General features: G+C 43.8%; 1 protein-coding gene across 2 annotated transcripts in view; it reads right to left on the reverse strand.

Moving 5' to 3' along the window:
- Positions 1 to 23329, reverse strand: part of CPAMD8 (C3 and PZP like alpha-2-macroglobulin domain containing 8) — a 307162-nt gene that overhangs the window by 85624 nt on the left and 198209 nt on the right. For both annotated transcript variants that reach the window (XM_040321178.1, XM_040321172.1), the window contains exon 32: positions 18594 to 18730. In XM_040321178.1, the coding sequence (XP_040177112.1) occupies positions 18594 to 18730 (137 nt within the window). The remainder of the gene's footprint in view (positions 1 to 18593; positions 18731 to 23329) is intronic.

Here is a 23329-nt window from a genome sequence, read left to right on the forward strand (position 1 = left end):
TCCATAGTGCCAGCGCCGTGTCACCCCCACTGCCAAAGCAGGAAAAAAAAACACTGGTCACCTCCTGGCCGCTAGAACAGAGTATGGGGGCCCCTGGGACTCACCACCCTCCCGGTGCAGCGCGGTTTGTGAAGGACTTGTAGTGCTGAGAAGCCGTGCAGCGCTGCGTCTGTGTCTCCTCAGGCGGATTTGCGGTCTTTTTCCACTGCCGAAACCGTCACACGAGGCCAAACAAAAAGGCAAAATGGCCGCTGAATGCTGAAAAAACAGCAAAGGACCACAAGAAAATGGCCGCCAAGCTATATAAAGCGTGGCTCCGGCAAAATGGCCGCCGTGACGCAGATTTAAAAAGACAGTGACACAGCAACTGTCATACAAAAAAATCACCACACAGCACACTGTAAAGGCCCAGAAGTGAACACCACAGCACCCTGCAGTGACACACACAAGCCCCTGCTACACCACGGGTCCAGTGACATGAGCCCCAAAAAAAAAAAAACCCTCACAGCCGTCACCCAAAAGGGAAGGAGGGAGAGGAATAAGGGAGAGAGGAAAGCAGGGAAAAAACCCTCAGTCGACCTCCCAAGGGAAACATTCCAGCCAGACCACTTACCTGAGTAAGGGGCCACTACTTACCCGTCCTGCGACTACCCGGCTGGAGGTATCCCAGACAGAACCAACGTCCGGGAACGGCATGGCTGTCGGCCAGACACACTGTGACAAAGCCATAAAAGACCGGTCATATGTGTGCCCTAGAACCGAAGTTCCCCGGCCGCCCCTGGAGCAACGGGGCCTGTCGTGGACGTCCCAAAGCTGAGCTAAGGGCCGGCACACGCTCGAAGGCCGAACATGGGGGCACTACAAGGGTTGAGGACCCAGCCTGTCACCCAGTCGGCTGTTGATAGAAGAATCGCAGGATTAAAAAATTCAGGAACAAAAATAATAAAAGCGAGGACTCCAGAGAGCGCCTGACTCTCCTGTCGTTAGGCAGAAAAAAACTGAGGCTGCTAGAGCAGGGTGTGGGTTATGCCTGGGGGAGCCACGCCCCCTGGGAGGAGCGGCATGAAGGAAAGGTTTTAACACCTTAAGTGCTGTAGAATTCTGCCTAAAATATCCTGGTAGGAAGAAGCATAACCCTAATGTCAAAGAAGGCTGTGTCCATCTATGAACGGAAGAGAAATATTTTTGTCTTTACAACCCCTTTAACCACTTCCCGCCCGGGCCTATAGCAGAATGACAGCCGGGCGGTGGTTATGTCATCCTGACTGGGCATCATATGAGGTCCAGCAGGATAACATGCCGGCGCGCTCCCGTGGGGGTGCAAAGCGTGATGATTGGAGGTGTTGTGTTTCAGTCTGACACACTGCATCTCCAATCGTAGTAAGTAGACTCTAAAGGAGGCTCCTTACCCCATGATCAGCTGAGCGAGAACCAGGAAATGCCGGTAAATGTTTTTCCTCAGTTTGCGCTGACAGGGAGTGCGGATTGGCGGCTCTCTCTGTCAGGGGGGGGGGGGGAATGGGGGGGTCTGTGCTGATAATCAGCACATTGGTTATCAGCACAGGCCCATCAAATGTGCCACAAACCATGCCAATAAGTGCCCATCAGCTGCTGGATCAATTTGGAGGGACCATCCAGATTTAAACTGCACGCCCTATATGTGAGATACCCCTGCAGGGATGAGAGGAGCTGGTGAGTGGGGACCCAGGAGGGGAAGCACGAAAAGTCACCTGGATATCTTTGAATTCACAAGCACTGGTTACTTTGAATCCCTTTTTTCTTATGAATTTTTGGACTGTCCACGTCATAGTTTATATGAATTATTGGTTTATTGAACATGCACTTTATTTATTAGTTTCTTAGTATATGAATTACTATTTATTAATTTGACTTTAAGGAATAGGTGCGCCTCCAGGCAAAGGGGATAGTGCACAATATTTGACTTAAAGTGGAGTTCCACCCATAAATATAACATTACATCAGTAGTTTTAAAAAAATGTCATTAGTCCTTTAAGAAAATTGTTTGTTTTTTTTAGATGCCTTCAAAGTGTTGTTGCTAGGCAGAATAGTTAATCTTCCCACTTTCTGCACCTAGGTGCTTAAGCTTCCTAACCTACACCGCACAGACTCCTGGGAATGTAGTGGGTGTAACTTTCCAGGAGTCTGTGCACTCCCCAGTCTCAAAGAATCATGTGACTTGGACAGCACAGGTGCTGAAACCTGATCTGAAACCTATTACACTGCTGCACTGAGCATGTGCGAGATCTGCAAGGCTAAAATCCAGGAAGTCATACAGTCTGGCTTCATGATGCCCACACTTAAGATGGCCCCAGTCAATTTCTATTTTATAAAGTGTCTAAATGCTGTAACAACCTAACAAAACGAGACCTTAGTTTACAGACTAACTTTACTAGAATACATTAAGCTTGTGTATTACAGGGGTATTTATATATAAAAAGTGAAATTGTGGCCGGAACTCCGCTTTAATCACAAATCACAGGCTTTAGGGCGCTTTAATATGAAATGTTTATTTTATTGCACATAATCTAGTTTATGGCATGGTATTAAAGGAAAGTGATTTTAGGTGGTATACTCACACCTTTACACATCACTTACACCAGTGGAGATATACTCTATGAAGGTAGGGGACTTATTAGGGGAGGCTGCAACCTACTTTGTGTCCATAAGTGCGGAACTATACTTACTTTACTATTAATATTCCTGGCTATGCTCTCTTTCGGAATGACAGGGTAAAATGGAGGGGTGGTGGTGTCTGTCTCCATGTGAAAAGTGACCTCATAGTGAAACTGGACCTAGTTGATGGAGAGTGTGATGAGTCTGAGGCATTATGGGTGGAACTGTAAATGGGTATGTGTACTACAAAGGTTATCATTGGAGTTTGTGTTAGACCTCCCAGTGTTAATGAGGAGGTGGAGACTCAGCTCCTTGCACAGATGGAAAGGGCTGCCATTGTTGGGACAGTGATAATAATGGGGGATTTTAACTACCCGGAAATTGACGAGTAATGGCACTGCTGGGACAGTTAAAGGGCAAAAATGTATAAACATATTACAAGACAATTTTATGGTCCAGTTTATTTGAGGTGCTGACTAGGAATGACGCTCTGCTGGACCTGGTAATCTCAAACCATGCAGAGCTTATTACCAATATTCATATAAAAGAACAGCAGTGACCATAACATGATTTGATTTAATGTTAGCTGTAAGCAACAAACACATACAGGAAAGATAAAAACACTTAACTTTAAGAGAGCAAATTTTCAAAGGATGAGGGCTGCTCTCCAAGACATATGCCGTGTACACACGACCGGAAATTCCGTCAAGAAAACCGTGGATTTTTTTCAGACGGAATTTTGGCTCAAACTTGTGTTGCATACACATGGTCACACAAAATTCCAACCGTCAAGAACACGGAGACGTACAACACTACAACGAGCTGAGAAAAATTAAGTTCAATGATTCCGAGCATGCGTTGAATTGATTCAGAGCATGCATATTTTTTTGTGTGTCTGAATTGCATACAGACGATTGGAATTTCTGACCAGCTCTCAAATGTTTGCTGTTGGAAATTCAAACAGAAAAAGTCCGATGGGGCCTACACACGGTCGGAAGTTCCGACCAAAAGCTCACATCGAACATTTGTTGTCGGAAATTCAGACCGTGTGTACGCAGAATACTGTGTACGCAGGGAATATTGGCATCAATGGACACAGAACAGAAATGGGAATCTTTCAAAAAGACTGTATGCAAACTCACTGCAAAGTATATTCCCATGGGCAATAAGTTTAAAAGGCTTAATATAAAACCTATGTGGCTCACAGCCAAAGATAAAATGGCTATAAATAATAAGAAAATAGCCTTTAAAAAATATAAAATGAAGGGACACTATCATCCTTTAAATGCTACAAAGAATATAACAGAATATTAAAAAAGGAAATCAGGCATGCAAAATTTCAAAACGAATGGCAGATTGCAAAAAATAGTAGGACAAACCCCCAAAAATTATTCAAATATATTAATAGTAAAAAGGTCAGGTCTGAGCATGTAGGCCCTTTACAAAATAATCTAGAGTGGGTGACTGGGGACATAGAGAAGGCTAATTTATTAAATACTTTCTTCAGCTCTGTGTATACAATGGAGCATGGGGGAGCTCATGTTTATAATGGGGGTGGTAGTGACAAAGCCCCAAATGATCCACAATGGCTCAAAAGTGATATGGTCCAGAAATATTTAGAAAGAATAAAGGTGGATAAAGCACCTGGACCAGATGGCATACACCCACGGATCCTAAAAGAATTGAGCTCTGTCGTTTCTGGGAAGATACTGGAGAGTTTAACCACTTCACCCCCGGAAGATTTGGCTGCTCAATGACCATCCTGCACTACGTCGCTTTAACTCGTGCGACGCTGTACCCAAACAAAATGTACGTCCTTTTTTTCCCACAAACAGAGCTTTCTTTGCGGTTCTTATTTTTTGCGCTATAAATAAAAAAAGAGCGACAATTTTGAAAAAAAAACACAATATTTTGAACTTTTTGCTGTAATAAATAGTCCATTTTTTCTCAGTTTAGGCCGATATGTATTCTTCTACATGTTTTTGGTAATAAAAATCACAAAAGGCGTATATTGATTGGTTTGCGCAATAGTTATAGCATCTACAAAATAGGATAGATGTATGGCATTTTTATTATTTTATTTTTTTACTAGTAATGGCGGCGATCTGCAAATTTTATCGGGACTGCGACATTATAGCGGACATATCGGACACTTTTGGTGTGTGTGGTGAAATTTCCGCGCTAAACCCTCTAACAAATGTGCATATATATGTATGTTAAAATACATATATTATGAAAAGAAAAAAGAAAAGGTGCTGAAACTAAAAAACCTGAATATTCAACTAGTAGATATGTATACAAAGTTAGATGCGCAACCAAAAATAAATGTGTAAAAACAACATATATATTAGATGCAAACAAAACACAAATGTGCCACAAATATGTAAATGAAAATATTAGTCATAACAAGTATCATTCCATATAAATCCATAGAAACTGGACCATTCAGAAGATAAGGTGATTGCTCTATTCACCAAACATTTCCAAAGAAACAGCCAAAGAATTATTAAAGACCAGAGGGCCACTTACCATTTCTGATGGATCTCAAATCAAGTGTGTTTACACATTCATCCAATATCCGAATCCTCTTCAAATGCTGCAGTATGCTTCGTAGAACCCTTACCAGGGAATGTTCACTCATAGGGAGTGTTATAGAAGGTAGAAAGAAGACTTCATGGTGCAGTACTATGATCAAGGTTTCTTTATTCCAAGCTGATAAGCAACTGACATCCAAGTGAACGGTTTTCAGTATATTCAAAAAGGACTCATATCCGTGACTCAAGCCAGTCAGCTGGTGCGTGGTGACGTCAGGTCCTGTAGCTCCCACTGACGCATTTCTCCGTATTAGGCATTGACTGGGAAAGGAGGCTCCGAATACAGTTGATGCCTAATACAGAGGAACGCTTCAGTGGGAGCTACAGGACCTGACATCACCATGCACCAGCTGACTGGCTTGAGCTACGGATGTGAGTCCTTTTTGAATATACTGAAAACCGTTCACTTGGATGTCAGTTGCTTATCAGCTTGGAATAAAGAAACCTTGATCATAGTACTGCACCATGAAGTTTTTTTTCTACCTTCTATAACATGCCCTAAGAGCAAACTTACTCTACGAAGCATACTGCAGCATTTGGAGAGTTGCTGGTGGAGGAGAGGATTCGGATATTGGATTAATGTGTGAACACACCGTCCCTGCCTGAGTGATCCCTCCTGTGTGTGCCTATACGATCTCTATAATTTGAGATTCATCAGATCTGGTAAGCGGCCCTCTGGTCTTTAATCATTCTTTGGCTGTTTCTTTGGAAATGTTTGGTGAATAGAGCAATCGCCTTATCTTCTGAAGGGTTCAGCTTCTACTGATTTATGTAGAATGACACTTGTTATGGACTAATATTTTCATTGCGGCACATTTGTGTTTTGTTTGCATCTAATATATATGTTGTTTTTACACATTTATTTTTGCCTTTTGGGTTGCGCATCTAACTTTTTATACATATCTGACACGTTTGACACATTTTTGGGACCATTGGCATTTATACAGCGATTAGTAAAATAAAAATGCACTGATTACTGTGTAAATGTCACTGGCAGGGAAGGGGTTAACACTAGGGGGAGATCAAGGGGTTAACTGCATTCCCTAATGTGTGTTCTAACTGTGGGAGAATATAAGATAAAAATAGCAAAATACCAAATCAAGAGAAAAAGAGAGATTTTTAATAGAAATGGTGCATTAAAAAATTCTCTTTTTCTCTTGATTTGCTATTTTGCTATTTATCTTATATTCTCCCTTGTTTCTTTCTGTATCCAGCTTTTGGATGTTTTTGTCCACTGCAATTTGCTGACAGCCTTTGTCCCAGGAATTAGGCTTTAAGTAGAACTAGCCTATGTAAGTTTACCTTTTGCTTTTTCCTTTTTCTATTTGCTATGTAGTGTGGACCTTTTTTCCTTCTATGGTCCACTTATTGCATATCCATATTCTTCATAACCTATAGATACACCGTATAGCTGGTCCCTTTGTTCCCCCTGTGATCGCCCAACACTCTATGGTGTTTTGGACATGACTGGTCGTCCTCTGGGGTGTGATTGGTGGGATCCACTATAGGAAAGACAGGTAGGTGGCTGTGCTTTGGGGATCGGGGATGCGCATGCATAAAATTTAAACAATGTTATTGAATAATGTTTGTTTTAACTGATTTTGATATATTTGTTTTTCTTTGTTGTTTCATTTTAGAAGACATGTACTACTAGCTGGACAGTTTCCCCTTTGAAGAAGCCTGATTTATGGGTGAAACATGTCGGGAATGCTTCTCCATCCTACTGTCCTGTAATACTGTAATGTTTAATACTTGTACTCTCCATAAATTGTATTCATACTTTTTATTTTGTTATTCAAAATAAAAATATTTCTATATATAATTTATTTGATATTTTGTTTTCTTGCACCTTTAAAAAATCCCATGTTCTATTGTTGAATGCAGTGCTTGCCTCTCTGTGCTGCGTCGGCGTAGCGCACAGGGGGGATGCGCTGCAGCGGCGTAATGTGCGCCTGCTGTCTGTGAATCCGGGCCTTCATCTCCAAATACGGAAAGGTTTCTTCACAGTAAGAGCTATGAAAATGTGGAATAGACTCCCTCCAGAGGTGGTTCTGGCCAGCTCAGTAGATTGCTTTAAGGAAAGCCTGCATACTTTCCTAAATGTACATAACATAACTGGGTACTAACATTTATAGGTAGAGTTGATCCAGGGAAAATCTGATTTTAACTTGTAAACATCAAGTTTAAAAAATAGGTCTTAAGTGGTTAAATAAACATTTTGACCTCTGTCCTTTGTCTGATGGTGTGAACCAGATATACCTCTAATAGCACATATCTCTTATTCTTAGACTGGATTAGATGTTTTGTTCCCTAACCGTATAACGGAAAATTTCCTATCAAATACTTACCGTAATTTTCCTTTCCTGGTAGACTCCATGGCAGCAACGTGTGGGTTAGCCCTGCCTCCATAACTACCCAATAGGACCCCTCTCCCATAAATCTTTGCTCTAGGCTGCTATCCATGTTCTGTAACTAGCCTACTCCAGACATTTGGGAGGGAACTCCTGCTGCCATGGAGTCTATCAGGAAAGGAAAATTACAGTAAGTATTTGATAGGAAATGATTTTCAGTTTTTCAGTCGCATGAGCCGTCACTGCCTCAGGAGGAGCCAAGCCCTTTGCCCTGCACGCCCTTTGAATGGTCTGTACAATCCAGGAAGAAAATGATCTAACCGAAGCCATCATTCCTTTGTTTTTACAATGGAGAAGGACAAAGAGAAATTCCGATTTGTCTGAAGGGAGCCGTGACCTCCAGGTATTGTTTCAGAATGTGGCCCACGACAAAAAAGGGTGAAAATCCTGATTATCTGTTGACCTAAAAGTGGGAAGCACAATCTCTTGATTTTCATGGAAGACTGAGGTCACTTTAGGGTTTGACCCTAACATGGCAATCAACACTGCTCTGTCCGGAAAAAAGGTCAGAAAAGGCTCCTCTGAACCAAAATTTCTAATTTCGGACACTCTTTTGGGTGAAGTCACGGCTACCAGGAAAGTAGTCTTGAGTGAGAGGTCTCTTGTTGAAAGAGGTCTGTCAGGATTTGATCCGAGATTGGAGAGAAACTCCAAAACAAGAGGGAGGTCCCATTTGGAGAACCTAGGTTTCCTCGGAGGCCTGAGCCTGATAGATATTTTGATGAACTGACGGACAAGAGAATGATTTGCCCATGAAACTCCTGTGAAGGCCGAGATGGCTGATACTTGCACCCGTAGTGAGCTGACTGCCAGAGACAGGTCAAGTCCTGATTGTAGAAAACTAAGGATGTCTTGAACTGTAGGGGTGTTACAAGGATTCAGACTGGAAGACGTGATCAGTGAATCTGGACCATATACATTTATATACCCTATTGGTACTCTTCCTTCTGGCACTAAGAAGGGTAGGAATAGCTTATTCAGGGCAACCTAGAGCTTCCAGTCTGATAGATAGGGGAACTGGGTCTTAATTAAGTGTCAACAGAGGGAACCAAGGCCTGTTGGGCCAGAAAGGAATCACTGCTATGACTTCCACCTTCTCTGTTCTGAGCCTCCGGAGAAATTGGAGAATCACCGGAGTAAAGGCATAGGCTTTTTGAAACCTCCACTGATCCGTGAGTATTTGTGCATTTTGTGATTGCATGGGGAAGCAAATAGATCGACCTCTGGAGACACTCCCAGGATCAGAAGACATTCGAACACCTCTCTGTGGAGAGACCACTCGTTCATTTGAACACGAGAAAGGAAGTCCGCCTGTATATTCTGAATCCCTGGAATGTAAACCACAGAGATGTAGGACAAGTTGTTCTGAGCCCAGCTCATTATTGGCTCCACTTCCTGTATCAGGGACCAGCTGCGAGTTCCGCCCTGCTTCCTTACGTAAGCTATCACGGTTGTATTGTCCAACCTGAGCATTAATGAAGAATTCATTATTAGATGAAATGACAGGAGTGGCCCTCAGCTCCAGTATGTTGGAGACAATCCCTCAAGAAGGGGAATTCCATCGGCCCTGAGCGACTTCTGAAAGGCAGTGAGTGCCCCAGTCCCGATTGCTGGCATCTGATGTTATCGTGACCCATGAGATGGAGACGATTGAATGACAATTGCACAGACTTTTCCCTTGAAGCCACCAAAGCAGGGATGCTCTCATGGTTGGAGTAAGGTACATGCGCTGGATTTGACTGGTGGAATCCTATTGTTGAAGGAACCCTTTTTGGAAGGGCCGTGTATACTGTTGAGCCCACTTCACCATAGGAATGGTGGCTGTCATCGTGCCAATCACCTTCAGGCAATGAAGAGTGGAGAGGTGTGACGAAGCGAGGGCTGCGTGTATTCTGTCTCAAATTACTCCAATCTTCTCTCCTGGCAGGGAGATAGTGCCTTCCAATGTATTGAAGTGAGCCCCTAGAAACACAAGGGATTGTATTGGTTCTAGTTGGCTCTTCTCTAAATGTAGGAGCCACCCAAATTCTTGCAGCGTGGAAACGACTAGGCTCCTGTGCTCTAAAAGTTGATCTTTGTCTTGAGCTAGGAGAAGTAGGTCCTCCAGATAGTGGTGGAGATGGACCCCTTTGACTCGGAGAAAAACAACAACAGATAATAGCAAATGTGTAAAAATAGGAAAACACAATAGGACCTTGGAAAATACACAAGGTGACGTCGTTAGACCGAAGTGGAGATACGTGAATTGCAGGTGCTGTTCGCCTACCGCAAAGCGGAGGAATTGCTGTAAGTGCTTTGCCACCAGAACGTGAAAGTAGGCGTCTTTTAGATCGATTGAAATCAACCAGTCTCCTGGATGTACTGACTGCTGAATTGTAAGTAAAGATTCCATTTAGAATTTTTCTTTCTGGATGAAATTGAGATGGGTCAAGTCTATGACTGGTCTCCATGTGCCGTTTTTCTTTTGTATCATGAACAGAGGAGAATACACAAGGTGACATGAGGTGACATCGTTAGACCGAAGGGGAGAGACATGAATTGCAGTTGCTGTTCGCCTACCGCAATGCAGAGGAATTGCTGGAAGTCAGCTGCCACCGGATGCGAAAGTAGGCGCCTTTTAGATCAATTGAAATCAACCAGTCTCCTGGATGTACTGACTATTGAATTGTAAGTAAAAATTCAATTTTGAATTTTTCTTTCCGTATAAAGAAATTGAGATGGGTCTAGTCTATGACTGGTTTCCATGTGCCATTTTTCTTTTGTATCATGAACAGAGGAGAATACATGCCTTTGCCGCGTTTGTCTTCTGGAACAGCAATGGCTGCGCCTTGATCCAATAAACAATTCACGTAAGCTAACAGGACCTGCCTTTTCTCTTCTGAACCTGGAAGGGTTGTAGGAATGAATCTGAGTCTTGGGGTACTGATGAAGACCCACGTGTGACCCGAGGAGAACAACTTGACGGTCCAGTAATCCCGGGTTGCGGCAGTCCAGACATGCCGGATTTGGAGAAGAGGAGCCCCCATTTGGCCTACCTGAGCGGGCCCAATCTCAAAAGGACTTAGTGGAATCCTGGTTGCTGGATGAACCACCTTTTGTGGGTTTTTTGAAAGAGGACTGTCTGGATTTCCAGGACCTTCAAAACTCCCAACCAGGTCTGTAACTGTGCGCTTCCCTAGCGTGATCAGAATTTTGTCTTCTTGGAAATTAGCGTTTCTGATTCTGTAGGCGTCAGTCTTGAGGGAGGAAACCAGACTTACCACCTGTGGCCCGGTTTAAGGCACTATCAAGCTTGTTGCCAAAAAGAGAAGTTCCCTCAAAGGGAATTCGGCACCACGCTTGTTTAGAAGCCGGATCCGCCAACCATGGACAGAGTCATAAGGCACGACTTGCTGAAAAATCCGTCAACATAACCCAAGCGGGTGACATCAATAGAAGCCTCCCCAAGAAAGGCGGACGCCAGCCTGATCTCCTGTATAGGAGAACTCTTAACCAGTAAACTGGAGATACCTCTTAGGCCTCGTACACATGGACGGACAGTCCGCTGAAAATGGTCCGCTGGACCGTTTTCAGCGGACATGTCCGCCCGGAGATTTCTGTCTGATGGTTGTACACATCATCAGACAGAAATCCGCGCGTAAACAATACGCGGGGACGTGGCTGCGCCGTCGCCGCGATGATGACGCGGCGACGTGGGCGGCCCTGGAAGTTCAAAGTTTCCACGCATTTGTCGAATCAGTACGACGCATGCGAGGGATGGTGGTCGGTCGAACGTGTCCGGTGAGTCTGTACAGACGACCGAACACGTCCGACGGACAGGTTTCCAGCGGACAGGTTTCTTAGCATGCTAAGATATTTTTGTCCACTGGAAACTGTCCGATCCGCTGGACAATTGTCCGGTCGGGCCTACACACGACCGAACATGTCTGCTGAAACTGGTCCATCGGACCAGTTTCAGCGGACAGATCCGGTCGTGTGTACGAGGCCTTAGGGACTCATCAACATTGTCAGACCAGGTTTCCATGGCTTTGGATACTGCAGCTATAGCAAGTATTGGTTTGCATGCCATTCCTGTTGTCAGGTAAATCCGCTTTAAATCCAAATCAATCCGTCTTTCCAAGGGATCTTTAAAATAAACAGTATCTTCTAAGGGAAGAGTTACATATCTTACTAATCTTATAAGTGCTGCATTTACCAAAGGAGCTGACTCAAGGTGTCTTACTTCCTCTTCCTTGAAAGGATACAGCTTTAAAACTTTTGATTGCATAGAGCTCTTTTTTATCCACCTTGCTCCATTTATCAGATATAATGTCACCCAGTTTAGAGAGAAAAGGAAAGTATTGGTGCTCCTTATTGAGCTGCTTGAAAAATGTTCTCTGTTTTTGGGGGGAAGTAACAGGGTCTTCCCAATTCAGAGCTTCCCTTACTGCTTTCACTAAAGAAGGAACTAAATCATATTCAAAGCCTACTCCTGGATCTTCTGGATCTGATTCGCAGTCTTAGATAGGAGCGGAGTGGCGACTTGGCTGGGAAGATTCCCATGTCTTGTGGACTAAACCTTTTCCCAATGAAGGGCATAATGGGTCTGATGTGGAATCACGGGGCTGTTGAGCCTCTCTTTCCTGTAGATATTCTTTTACAACCCGCCTTACCATAGATTCCAACAAAAAAACAGCAAATGCTAGCGCTCAGGGTGCCTGCATAGTGAATCACAGTAAATAAAATTGATAATAAATTATGTATAAAGAAAGTCCAAAAGCAGGGCAGGTTTTCCAGTCAATTGTTAATGATGGTGCATCTTTAAAGCAGATGGTGATAGCTAAAAGTCTATTTGAAGTTTGAACTCAAGGCAGCTCTTCTCAAGAGTGAAGCCAGCTCAGGATTGACATAGAAAAAAACAAATAGAAAAAGCGCCACTGGGCAAACTGTTTAATATAGTTGCAATAAATTGCTCTATTCCATACTCGCGCATGCTCTGAAACACGTTGTGTTTCTCCGTGTTTACCTGATCCAGCTGATGTCATGGCTCGCTCTACGAGTACACAGTCGCCATCTCTACCAACGGACACAGCCGGCTTTTACTCCGGCACCTTGCGGCTTTCATAGCCAGGAATTGGGACACTCCTGGAAATGCAAAAGGACCCTGGATTTTGCACCAGCTAGGATATCGACCTTATACGAGCACCTCTTCATTTACTGTAATGCAAGTGTTGGATATAATTTATTGCAACTATATTAAACAGTTTGCTCAGTGGCAATTTTTCTATTTGTTTTTTTCTATACCATAGATTCCAGGCGCTGGTCTGCACCATCGCTCTCATCTGCAGCTTTAAAAAAGCAGTGCTCATAGAGAGATTTGTCTACTGGAACAGGCATCCTACACCCCCAGCATGATTTTCTGGTCTCCTACTAGAGTGAGATTAGGTAGGGTGAGGAAGATCTTTACTGCGCTGTTCGGATCTGGATCTACGATGGCTAGACCTGGAGGAAGATTGCCGGTGGTGTGATTTTGAGGATCCACTCCCTTTATGGGAACTACATTGTGGATCAGACTTAGAAGGGCTGTGAGAAAAGAAAACAGAAAAGAGAAAGACAGAAATCAGCTGGTGCCCTAATGCCCTACTCTCTCCCCCCCTTGAATCAGGCAGAAAAGCATAAAACTGCAAACATACCCGTTACAAGCGGGCTGGCCACTAGGAGGCAGTGAGGAATCCATGGTATCAGAGTAGGATACTGCAGGGATAAAATAAACATCAGCTCCCTGTCAGGGAACCTACCCTCACACACTAGAGCCAGTGCTTACCTGAAACGTCAAGTCAGAAGCCCAGGGAAGTCCCGCAGAGCCCACGATCATTCCCGGGGCTCTGTAGGCTTGCTTTAGCATTTAAAAGTGGCGCCAGTGACGTCATCGGCAATGTCAGACGTGAGACGCTTTCGCGCATGTGCAAACCAAGCCTCATTTTTCTATCGGCCTGCGCATGTGCAGAGCGCATGGAATGCAAGAAGAGCCAGCGCCATACACAGGAACACCAGCAAAGAGAAAAAACAAGGAAGCAAGGTACAATACAACAAACAAACACTGCTGCCATGCATATAGATAGACTCACCACTCCACCTACGATCACCTGGGCCGAGGGAACCGATACACACCGGATTTTATAGCAGATAATGGTCACCTGAAAACAATAGGCAAACAGACCGTGCGCCTTTTACTGTAAAAAAAAAAAAAAAGACCGTGCGCACTCCGATAAACAAGTTTCCAACTCTTCAGCGCTACTCTGCAATACACTCCATATCCTGCTTAACAGTCAGGGCCTACTGGAGGAACATAACTTGGCACTCGGCCGATTCTGATCGCAGGGGAGTCATCTTCAGGTAGAAGAACCAAACTTGGTCCTACGGAGGACAAAAAGGTAACATGGATAGCAGCCTAGAACAAAGATTTATGGGAGAGGGGTCCTAATAGGCTAACCCACACATTGATGCCATGGAGTCTGTCAGGAAAGCTGTTTTTATATTTACCACTGCATATAGATATTCAAGAATAATTTGTCTTTTTTTACACTTTACAAAATATCTACATTATGCACCAAATTCTTTTTTTTTACTGGTTTAATGAAAACAATAATCGGGCCTACTAATCAATTATTAAAATAATTGTTAGTTGCAGCCCTATAATGAATCAAAAGAAAGTTAGGCAGGGTAAACTCTTCTTTCAGTTGTTGAAGGGGTTTCATGCCATTCTAAACCAACACATGGTGTAAATGGGAGACACATCTTGTGCTGCCTTACTTGGCATCTGGGACCATAAGAAGTACAGAAGGCTGTTTACTGTGCCAAAGACAAGTAAATCTATCAGGAATGTTCCACTCCGAGTTACTCTAGGAGCACTGGGGAGTTTACCAAGAGCAGAATGCAACCCTTCATATCGCCTATCACTGTACACAAGAGGGTCTAAATCTCTAAATCTCAGTGGCTCACACAGTAAAATGAGAACACATGCCTTTTTAGAATTGTTAATATGGTATAGGTGAGACAGCTGAGCCACTATACAGTAGAGAATTACATTTGGCAAAGCAATACCAATGAATGGGGGTTTTGAGTATAAGCCATTTTATTTTGGGTCTATTCTAACCCCTAATGAAAGTTTTATTGACGGCGTCCATCTTGTTTAATATTTCAAAGGAATACACTGGTGAGTGCCACAGTACATAAATAATTTTATGTTCACTAATCCTGCCCTGCCCATTACTCCCAAGGAAAGCCTGGTCCGTGGTTTTGGTTTTGATCAGTCTAATCAAGGCTTCAATATTCAGAACTATAAACTCAGATAAACTGATTGATATGTGCAACCCCAGATACCTAATGGAACTAACTCTTAGGATGGGTAGATGGGCCTGTTCAGCCGTAGGGGAAAAGTTGCCAATAGGGGAGATTTAGGATTATTTCAAATTCATTGTTAATCTGAAATATTACTATATTTTGCAATGATTTATGGGGCAGCTGTTAAGGGAGGGCTGGGAACCTCCAAGTACAGGAGAAGATCATTGGTATAGGGCAGGTGTCTGCAACCCGTGGCTCCGGAGCCGCATTCGGCACTTTTGAACCTTTGCCGCGGCTCCGGGGCACCTATTGAGGGTAACGAGTAATCTACCTTATTACTCTTACCCTTGCGGTAACGCCGTTCCCATTACTTGGGCGGCGTTATCGCAATTACATCTACCGCGCCGCGTGTGGGGGGGGGCAGGGGGGGTCATGTGGCCATAGGTCTGAGCTGGCCTGTGATTCGGTCACGGCACGTCATGTGACTGGCCACAGAGCTGGCCTGTCTGTGCTCGCGGCCCAGGTGGCGCTGGCGCATGCAACGCGCACGCGCCTGGAGTCTCCCGCCCGCCTGTCACGACGAGAGCTCTCAGCTCAGCCGCCATCTCCCCCGCGGAGGCTCCACTCCGGATCAAAAGACTCAGCTGAGCTCATCAGCACCGACCGTGGCCCCAGTGCGAAGAGAGAGACGAGACGACACAGACAGCAGTAAGAGCAGCGCAGGTGAGGACCAGCATGTGTTTGGAAGTGTATGGGACTGGGGGGGGGGGGGGAGAGCGTCCTAGTCTAGGGCTGGGGGCTGGGGCCGGGCTGGGCATGTGGAGGTGGAATCTTATTATCTGATATTGTACAGACAGTATTGCATTTGCTGGGCATGTGGAGGTGGAATCTTATTATCTGATATTGTACAGACAGTATTGCATTTGCTGGGCATGTGGAGGTGGAATCTTATCCGATATTGTACAGTATTGCATTTGCTGGGCATGTGGAGGTGGAATCTTATCTGATATTGTACAGTATTGCATTTGCTGGGCATGTGGAGGTGGAATCTTATCTGATATTGTCAATATCAGATAAGATTCCACCTCCACATGCCCAGCAAATGCAATACTGTACAATATCAATTATATCAGATAAGATTCCACCTCCACATGCCCAGCAAGTTATTTTTTTAATGACGAGGATGACATTGGGCCCTCATTATTAATTATTATTTACATCAGGCACTGATTATGATTTATGGTACACTGGGGCTCTGATTAATTTTCTATGGCATTTTGGGGCATTTGTCATTTGGGGGCATTGGTCATTTTCTCTGGCACTGCACTGGGGCAGTAATACGTTTTTTATGGCACATTGGGGGCATTGTTATTGGCTGTGTAATGTGCTGTTCAACTGCATTCTTTTTTTTTTGGTTGGAGTGCACGATCCTGTATATAGCATTAAGGTAAGAAACAATATATGCAGTGTTATATTTGTTTTAAATGTTGCAATGGTTTTGCAGGTCCCAGTTTTTTTTTCCTTCGGAAACAAGTCCAAGTGGCTCTTTATGTCTTAAAGGTTGCAGACCCCTGGTATAGGGCCTATTTTGCGTGATCTCCCAACCTGTATCCAATATTTGGATTTGTGCAAATACAGATTGCCAATGGTTCTACTACAAGGACAAACAACATGGGCAATAAAGGGCAACCATTAGGTATTTCCATACATTGAGCAAAGGCTTAGGATGAACTTCTGATACTCCAGAAGGTAGAACCTCTAAATACATAGCAAAGATTTGTATTGATCAACTGTCAATACCAGGTTTGTTAGCCCTTGTTAGCCCTAGCAAAACGTATAATTATATTTCCTCTGCCTTTAGAGGGATTTTGAGAAGTTGTACTTGGTCTGGTGTCAAAAGTAGGAATACAATCAAGGAATTGTACAATATCAACTTCTGTACTATTGACTGTAGAAAGAGACCATTCATTTTAACCAAACTCAACCCTACAGTATGTGTGAAAATGCAGCCCCAAACCTGTAAGGCCTCGTACAGACGGGCAGACTGTTCGCTGAAAATTTCTGATGGTTGTACACACCATCAGACAGAAATCCGCGCGTAAACAATACGCGGGGACGTGGCTGCGCCATCGCTGCGACGATGACGCAGCAACGTGGGCGGCCCTGGAAGTTTAAAGCTTCCACGCATGCGTCGAATCACTTCGACGCATGCGAGGGATGGCGGCCGATCGGACATGTATGGTGAGTCTGTACAGACGACCGAACATGTCCGACGGACAGGCTTCCAGCGGACATGTTTCTTAGCATGCTAAGAAACATTTGTCTGCTGCAAAACGGTCGGCTGGACAAATGTCCGCTGGAAACCTGTCCGGTCGGCCGTACACACGACTGAACATGTCTGCTGAAACTGGTCCGCGGACCAGTTTCAGCAGACATGTTCGGTCGTGTGTACAAGGCCTAAGGAACGTTTACTGTGCATCACTGTTGTCTTCACACACTCATCATTGTACCACTCTCCAATCCTTTGGAAAACACACTTCCTTCTGTTAGAACCAAATATTTAAAGTTTAGAATTTTCAATTCAGAGCACCTGGAGCACCTCATTTATTTTGCACAACAGGTCCTGAGTTTCCTGCATTAGTAAGTTACTTGGCCTTCCTTTGATGTTGCAGCTATGGCTTTTAGCTGCAAGTCTTCCATAAAGACCACTTTTAAATGTTATTTTACAGACTGTAGATGGGTGTACCAAGGTCCTATTTGTTTCTGCTAAGTGTGAGCTGATGGTGCCACTGGACAACTTCCAAATGAAAATGCAAATGCAGCATGGTCTATCTTTAATCTGCTTGCCATTGTGTATGCTTTTTTTTTACATTGAACTTCAACCTCAACTTGTTTGTAGAGTATGACTTTTTTTTTCACCCAGTGGGGACACTTGTCAAGGAGGGACCAGGAGCGCCGGCGGGGGGGACACACTCGGCAAGGGGTCAGGAGTGCCAGCGGGGGGACACAAGAAGAGGAGGATCGGGACAGCTCTTTGCAAAACCATTGCTTTTTATTTTAAAATGGTGCCTTAACAAATAATTGTTTAATCATGTCTGGACTATATGCCTGCAAAATCCATAACTGAGTAGAAGAGAGTTAATGTTGTTTTAAAGGAAGAGGATGGACACACCAAATATTGCTTTGATTTTCTGTTTATGCACCTTGGCAATCAGTATTTAAAAATTGCATGTAACATTATTTTTGAAGTATTATCACTTTATAACATTTTTTACAAGTGGCTGAATCTTTTCTGGAGTACTTTACATGTCAAACATTGGTATATGCTGTTATAGCAATAAATTACAAGTTGTACAAGTAGCTTGGTGAGTTTGTGACTCTGGTCAACAGGCTTCTTTAAAATGTCCTCATCTCGCGAGTCTCAACATTTTTTAAACACATACATATCAATTTTTCTACTACGGTAAAATGAATTTTCAACTTTTTTGCACTCATGATACATATATATATTATATACACATAGCTTGAAGTCTTTCCTATAAGACATTAAAGACGATTCAACAATGATTTTAACTATTTACTACAATTTAACAACCTACATTGACTTGTGTATTAGGGATTACTATCTTACCTGCGTGGATGAGAATCCACCTAGGGCATTGCGTTGCTGGGAAAGCCATTTTACTACTGGAAGTGCAGAGGCCACATCTCCGAGAAGGGTATATGTTAGCAAAGCATATGCTGTCATTTCAACTTCAGCTGAAATCACTAATTTAAAAACAATTACATTTTTAAGAACCAAATTAATATTTGTTATAATTTCCACTGCAGTGTCACTAACTACAAACTAATCATAATCAGTTGTACTGATTTAAAGCGGTAGTTCACCCCCCCCGACACATTTTACCATCGAGACAGGCATTGTAGCGCGAGCTACAGTATGCCTGTCCCGATTTTTTTAACCCCGTACTCACCTTGTAGTCGTCCATCGTAGATTCCGGCTCCCGCGGGGAATGGGCGTGCCTATGGAGAGGGAGGATGATTGACGGCCGGCCCTGGCACGTCACTCTCCCCGAAGACAGCCGGAGTAGGTCTCGTCTCTTCACGGCGCCTGCGCACAGGCTATGCGCACGCGTCGTGAAGACCGAGCCTATTTCGGCTATTTCCGGAGAAGCGTGACGCGCCAGAGCCGGCCGTCAATCATCCTCCGTCTCCATAGGCACGCCCATTCCCCGGAATCTTCGATGGACGACTACAAGGTGAGTACGGCGGTAAAAAATTCGTGACAGGCATACTGTAGCTCGCGCTACAATGCCTGATTTTAAGGTAAGATAAAATTTTTTTTTTTTTTTCCCGTCGATAGGGTGAACCCCCGCTTTAACAACATAACCCAGTCCACAAGTACAAACAAATACATTTTTGTGGGAGACATATTACCATGAACACATTTTAATTCTAAGCAACTACAACTTTATATTGTGGATTGTGGTCTTATGCCGCGTACACACGATCATTTTTCAGCATGAAAAGAACGTTGTTTTTCAGCATGTCCAAAAAATTACGTTTTCCCAACTTCATCATTAAAACGACGTTGCCTACACACCATTGTTTTAAAAAAATGATCTAGCAAAGCGTGGTGACATACAACCCGTACGACGGCACTATAAAGGGGCTGACTCCGTGTTAGTAAATGACGATTCGCGTTTTTCTGTCTGTTACAGCATGCGCAGGTTTTTTACGTTGTTTTAGCCCACACACATTTTTTACAACCCGAAAAACGACATTGTTTAAAACGACGTTTAAAAATGCAGCATGTTCGTGGAAAAAATTGTAGTTTTTCAGAACCTGAAAAATGATGTGAAGCCCACACACGATCGTTTTAAATGACGTTTTTGAAAAACAATGTTTTTTTCATGGCGAAAAATGATCGTGTGTACACGGCATTATGTTTGGAAATAATCAAAAAAATTTGGTTCAGCACTAGTTGACCCATTGCCTGAGGCTCCAGTGAAGCCTCGTACACACGACCGAGGAACTCGACGGGCGAAACACATCGTTTTCCTCGTCGAGTTCCTTGTTAGGCTGTCGAGGAACTCGACAAGGCAAGTTTCTCCATTACCGTCGAGGAAAAAGAAGACATGCTCTCTTTTTGGCTCGACGGGATTTTCGACAGGTTCCTCGTCAAAAAATGTACACACGACTGGTTTTCTCGGCAAAAAAAAAATCCCAGCAAGTTTCTTGCTGGTTTTTGCCGAGAAACTCGGTCGTGTGTACGAGGCCTGAACCACAAATATTGTGGTCATACTCTGAGACCTACTATTAAAGTAATGGCATAAGAGACAGAACTCCATTTATAACAGCAATCCATGACAGGCCACACACTGGATTTATATATGTGGTTTAAGATATTTAGGCTAAACCAAAATGTGGCTGAGCATATAACCACTCATCAGCCATCAGGGAGGGAGAGAACCAAACAACATTTTTGGGGGTTTAATCATCATTATCATTGTTTCTTTTCTCTTTCGTCTTTGTTTTTATTACATTAGATTATTTGATGTGTAACATTTTGGTATTTTTTGCCATTTTAAACGCATGAAATGTTCTTAAACTTATCAGTGGAGATGTTTTAACCGTTTAAGGACCGCCGCACGACTATTTACGTCGGAAGAATGGCACGGCTGGGCACATGGACTAATGCCGCGTACACACGATGGGTCCATCCGATGAAAATGGTCTGATGGATTTTTCCATCGGTTAAACGATGAAGCTGACTGATGGTCAGTCGTGCCTACACACCATCAGTTAAAAAAACGATCGTGTCAGAACATGGTGACGTAAAACACAACGACGTGCTGAAAAAAACGAAGTTCAATGCTTCCAAGCACGCGTCGACTTGATTCTGAGCATGCATGGATTTTTAACCGATGGATGTGACTACAAACGATCGTTTTTTTTCTATCGGTTAGGTATCAATCAGTTAAATTTAAAACAAGATTGAATTTTTTTAACCTATGGATAAATAACCGATGGGGCCTACACACGATCGGTTTGGTCTAATGAAAATGGTCCGTCAGACCGTTCTCATCGGTTTAACCGATCGTGTGTACGCGGCATTACAGGTACGTCCCCTTTAAGATGCCCAGCCGTGGGTCGCGAGCACACCGCCGGTGCGTTTGGGACCCAATCGCCGCCGGTGTCCCGCGATCGGGTCACAGAGAGGAAGTATGGGGGAGGTGAGTGTACACAAACCTTCCCCGTTCTTCCTAGTGTGGCTGTCAGTGATCGTCTGTTCCCTGTAATAGGGAATGGCGATCAGTCAAAGTTGTGATCAATCAAGATATATCTTGTGAAACGTGTCAACTGCATTCCCTGTCACTTAGAAAAAAGGGGGGGCTAGGTAGCGCTAAAAATCCACACTACTGAGGTTAAGTGTGAAAATAAGTGTAAGTTAAACACAACATGAATCAGTGCAAATAATATAAATTAATATATAAAGTCTATACCCCTCTCAAGGGATAATAACAAATGCCACACAAAGTGATAATAAATTCATTAAATAAATGTCCAAACGTGATGCTGTTGAAATGTCCAATTCATATGGTAACAACAGAAAAGATGTAATTAATTGAAGAGAAAGGTCCACCACCGATTTAATTGTGAGTTAAATGGACAAACTGTTCCTCACGATCGCACCAAAAGTGGTAAGTAAACACCCTTACCACAAGTGTTGGACCCCCTGTTCGACGAGGTCATGCAGGCATCAGCATCCACCCGGGTGGGTAATGAGATCCCAGCGAAAGTACGTAGCTCCTCTCCCTACAGGTCCTTGCTTGGTTTCGGGCTATGGGTATCCCATCCAGATAGGTAGGAACCCTCAGACAGATGATTTCTCTCCCGCCAACCTCTCAGTTCCTAGGCTCAGCGCCACAAAGGGATGGCCGAAAAAATGGGAGGCTCACAATAGTGAAATATTGTACTGGTGGTTTATTGTATAAAAATGTGTTACATATATATAAAAAACGCTATGAATTGGACATTTCAACAGCATCAGGTTTGGACATTTATTTAATGAATTTATTATCACTTCGTGTGGCATCCCTTGAGAGGGGTATAGACTTTATATATTAATTTATATTATTTGCACTGATTCATGTTGTGTTTAACTTACACTTATTTTCACATTTAACCTCAGTAGTGTGGATTTTTAGCGCTACCTAACCCCCCCCCCCTTTTTTTTCTAAATTTCGTTTACATGAATATCACATGTTTTTCTAGGTGTGCAGCTTTCTGTTTAAAATTAAATTTTTTATTTATCAAGTTTTCTTCTTAGCGCAGTATATATCTTTTTGTTTATCAAATTCCCTGTCACTTGTCTGGCTTTTGACAGCAAAGTATTCGCCAAGCAATCGAAGAATCCAGTGTGAAGAAAAGTATACCGCTCTAAAAACAGTCAATCCCCATTGCTTCCGTCCCAACAAACCAAGAGGGTGCTGGCTGTGCTCAATTACCATGAGATGATGGGGGTAGTATGTACATAAGAGGGTTGCGGAGTGTATGGTGGGGGGTAGTATGACATGAGATGGGTGTGGAATGCATGGTGTGGGTAGTATGACATGAGAGGGTTGTGGAGTAGTATGTACATGAGAGGGGTGCAAGGTGTATGGGGGGGGTAGTATGACATGAGAGGGGTACAGAGTCTATGGTGGTGGGTAGTATGCACATTAGAGGGGTGCGGAGTGTATAGTGGGGGGTAGTATGTACATGAGAGGGGTGCGGAGTGTATGGTGGGGGTAGTATGTACATGAGAGGTGTGCGGAGTGTATGGTGGGGGGTAGTATGTATCATGAGAGGGGTGCAGAGTGTATGGTGGGGGGTAGTATGTACATGAGAGGTGTGCAGAGTGTATGGTGGGGGGTAGTATATACATGAGAGGGGTGCGGAGTGTATGCTGGGGGATAGTATGACATGAGATTGGTGCAGAGTGTATGGTGGGGGGTAGTTAGCAGCACAGCACCCGTACTAGCCTCCCAGCCTGCTGCAGACATTGCTCTCACCGCCCCCTCCCACATCTCAAGTCCCTATACACAAGTCCATGCACAAAGCTGCCAAATCACCTCCCTTAACACGGCAGAACGAACTAGTGTCCTTCATGTGCATGCATGCATGCATTGCATCCCTCCTGGGTTCAGCAGCGGCTGGCAGCTCTACCTCCACCTCTATAATCTGTCTGCAGGCGACGCTGCCTGGAGGACACAGAGGGGCACTGGAGAGTGCAGAGAGTGGCAGAGGGAAGAAACTTCAGGTCGACGCAGAGCTGATGATATAGTAGCGCTGCGGCTGCATACTAGGAGAGACCCTCGCTCA

The sequence above is a fragment of the Rana temporaria genome, chromosome 1, assembly GCF_905171775.1.
Source record: "Rana temporaria chromosome 1, aRanTem1.1, whole genome shotgun sequence".
Taxonomy (NCBI): domain Eukaryota; kingdom Metazoa; phylum Chordata; class Amphibia; order Anura; family Ranidae; genus Rana; species Rana temporaria.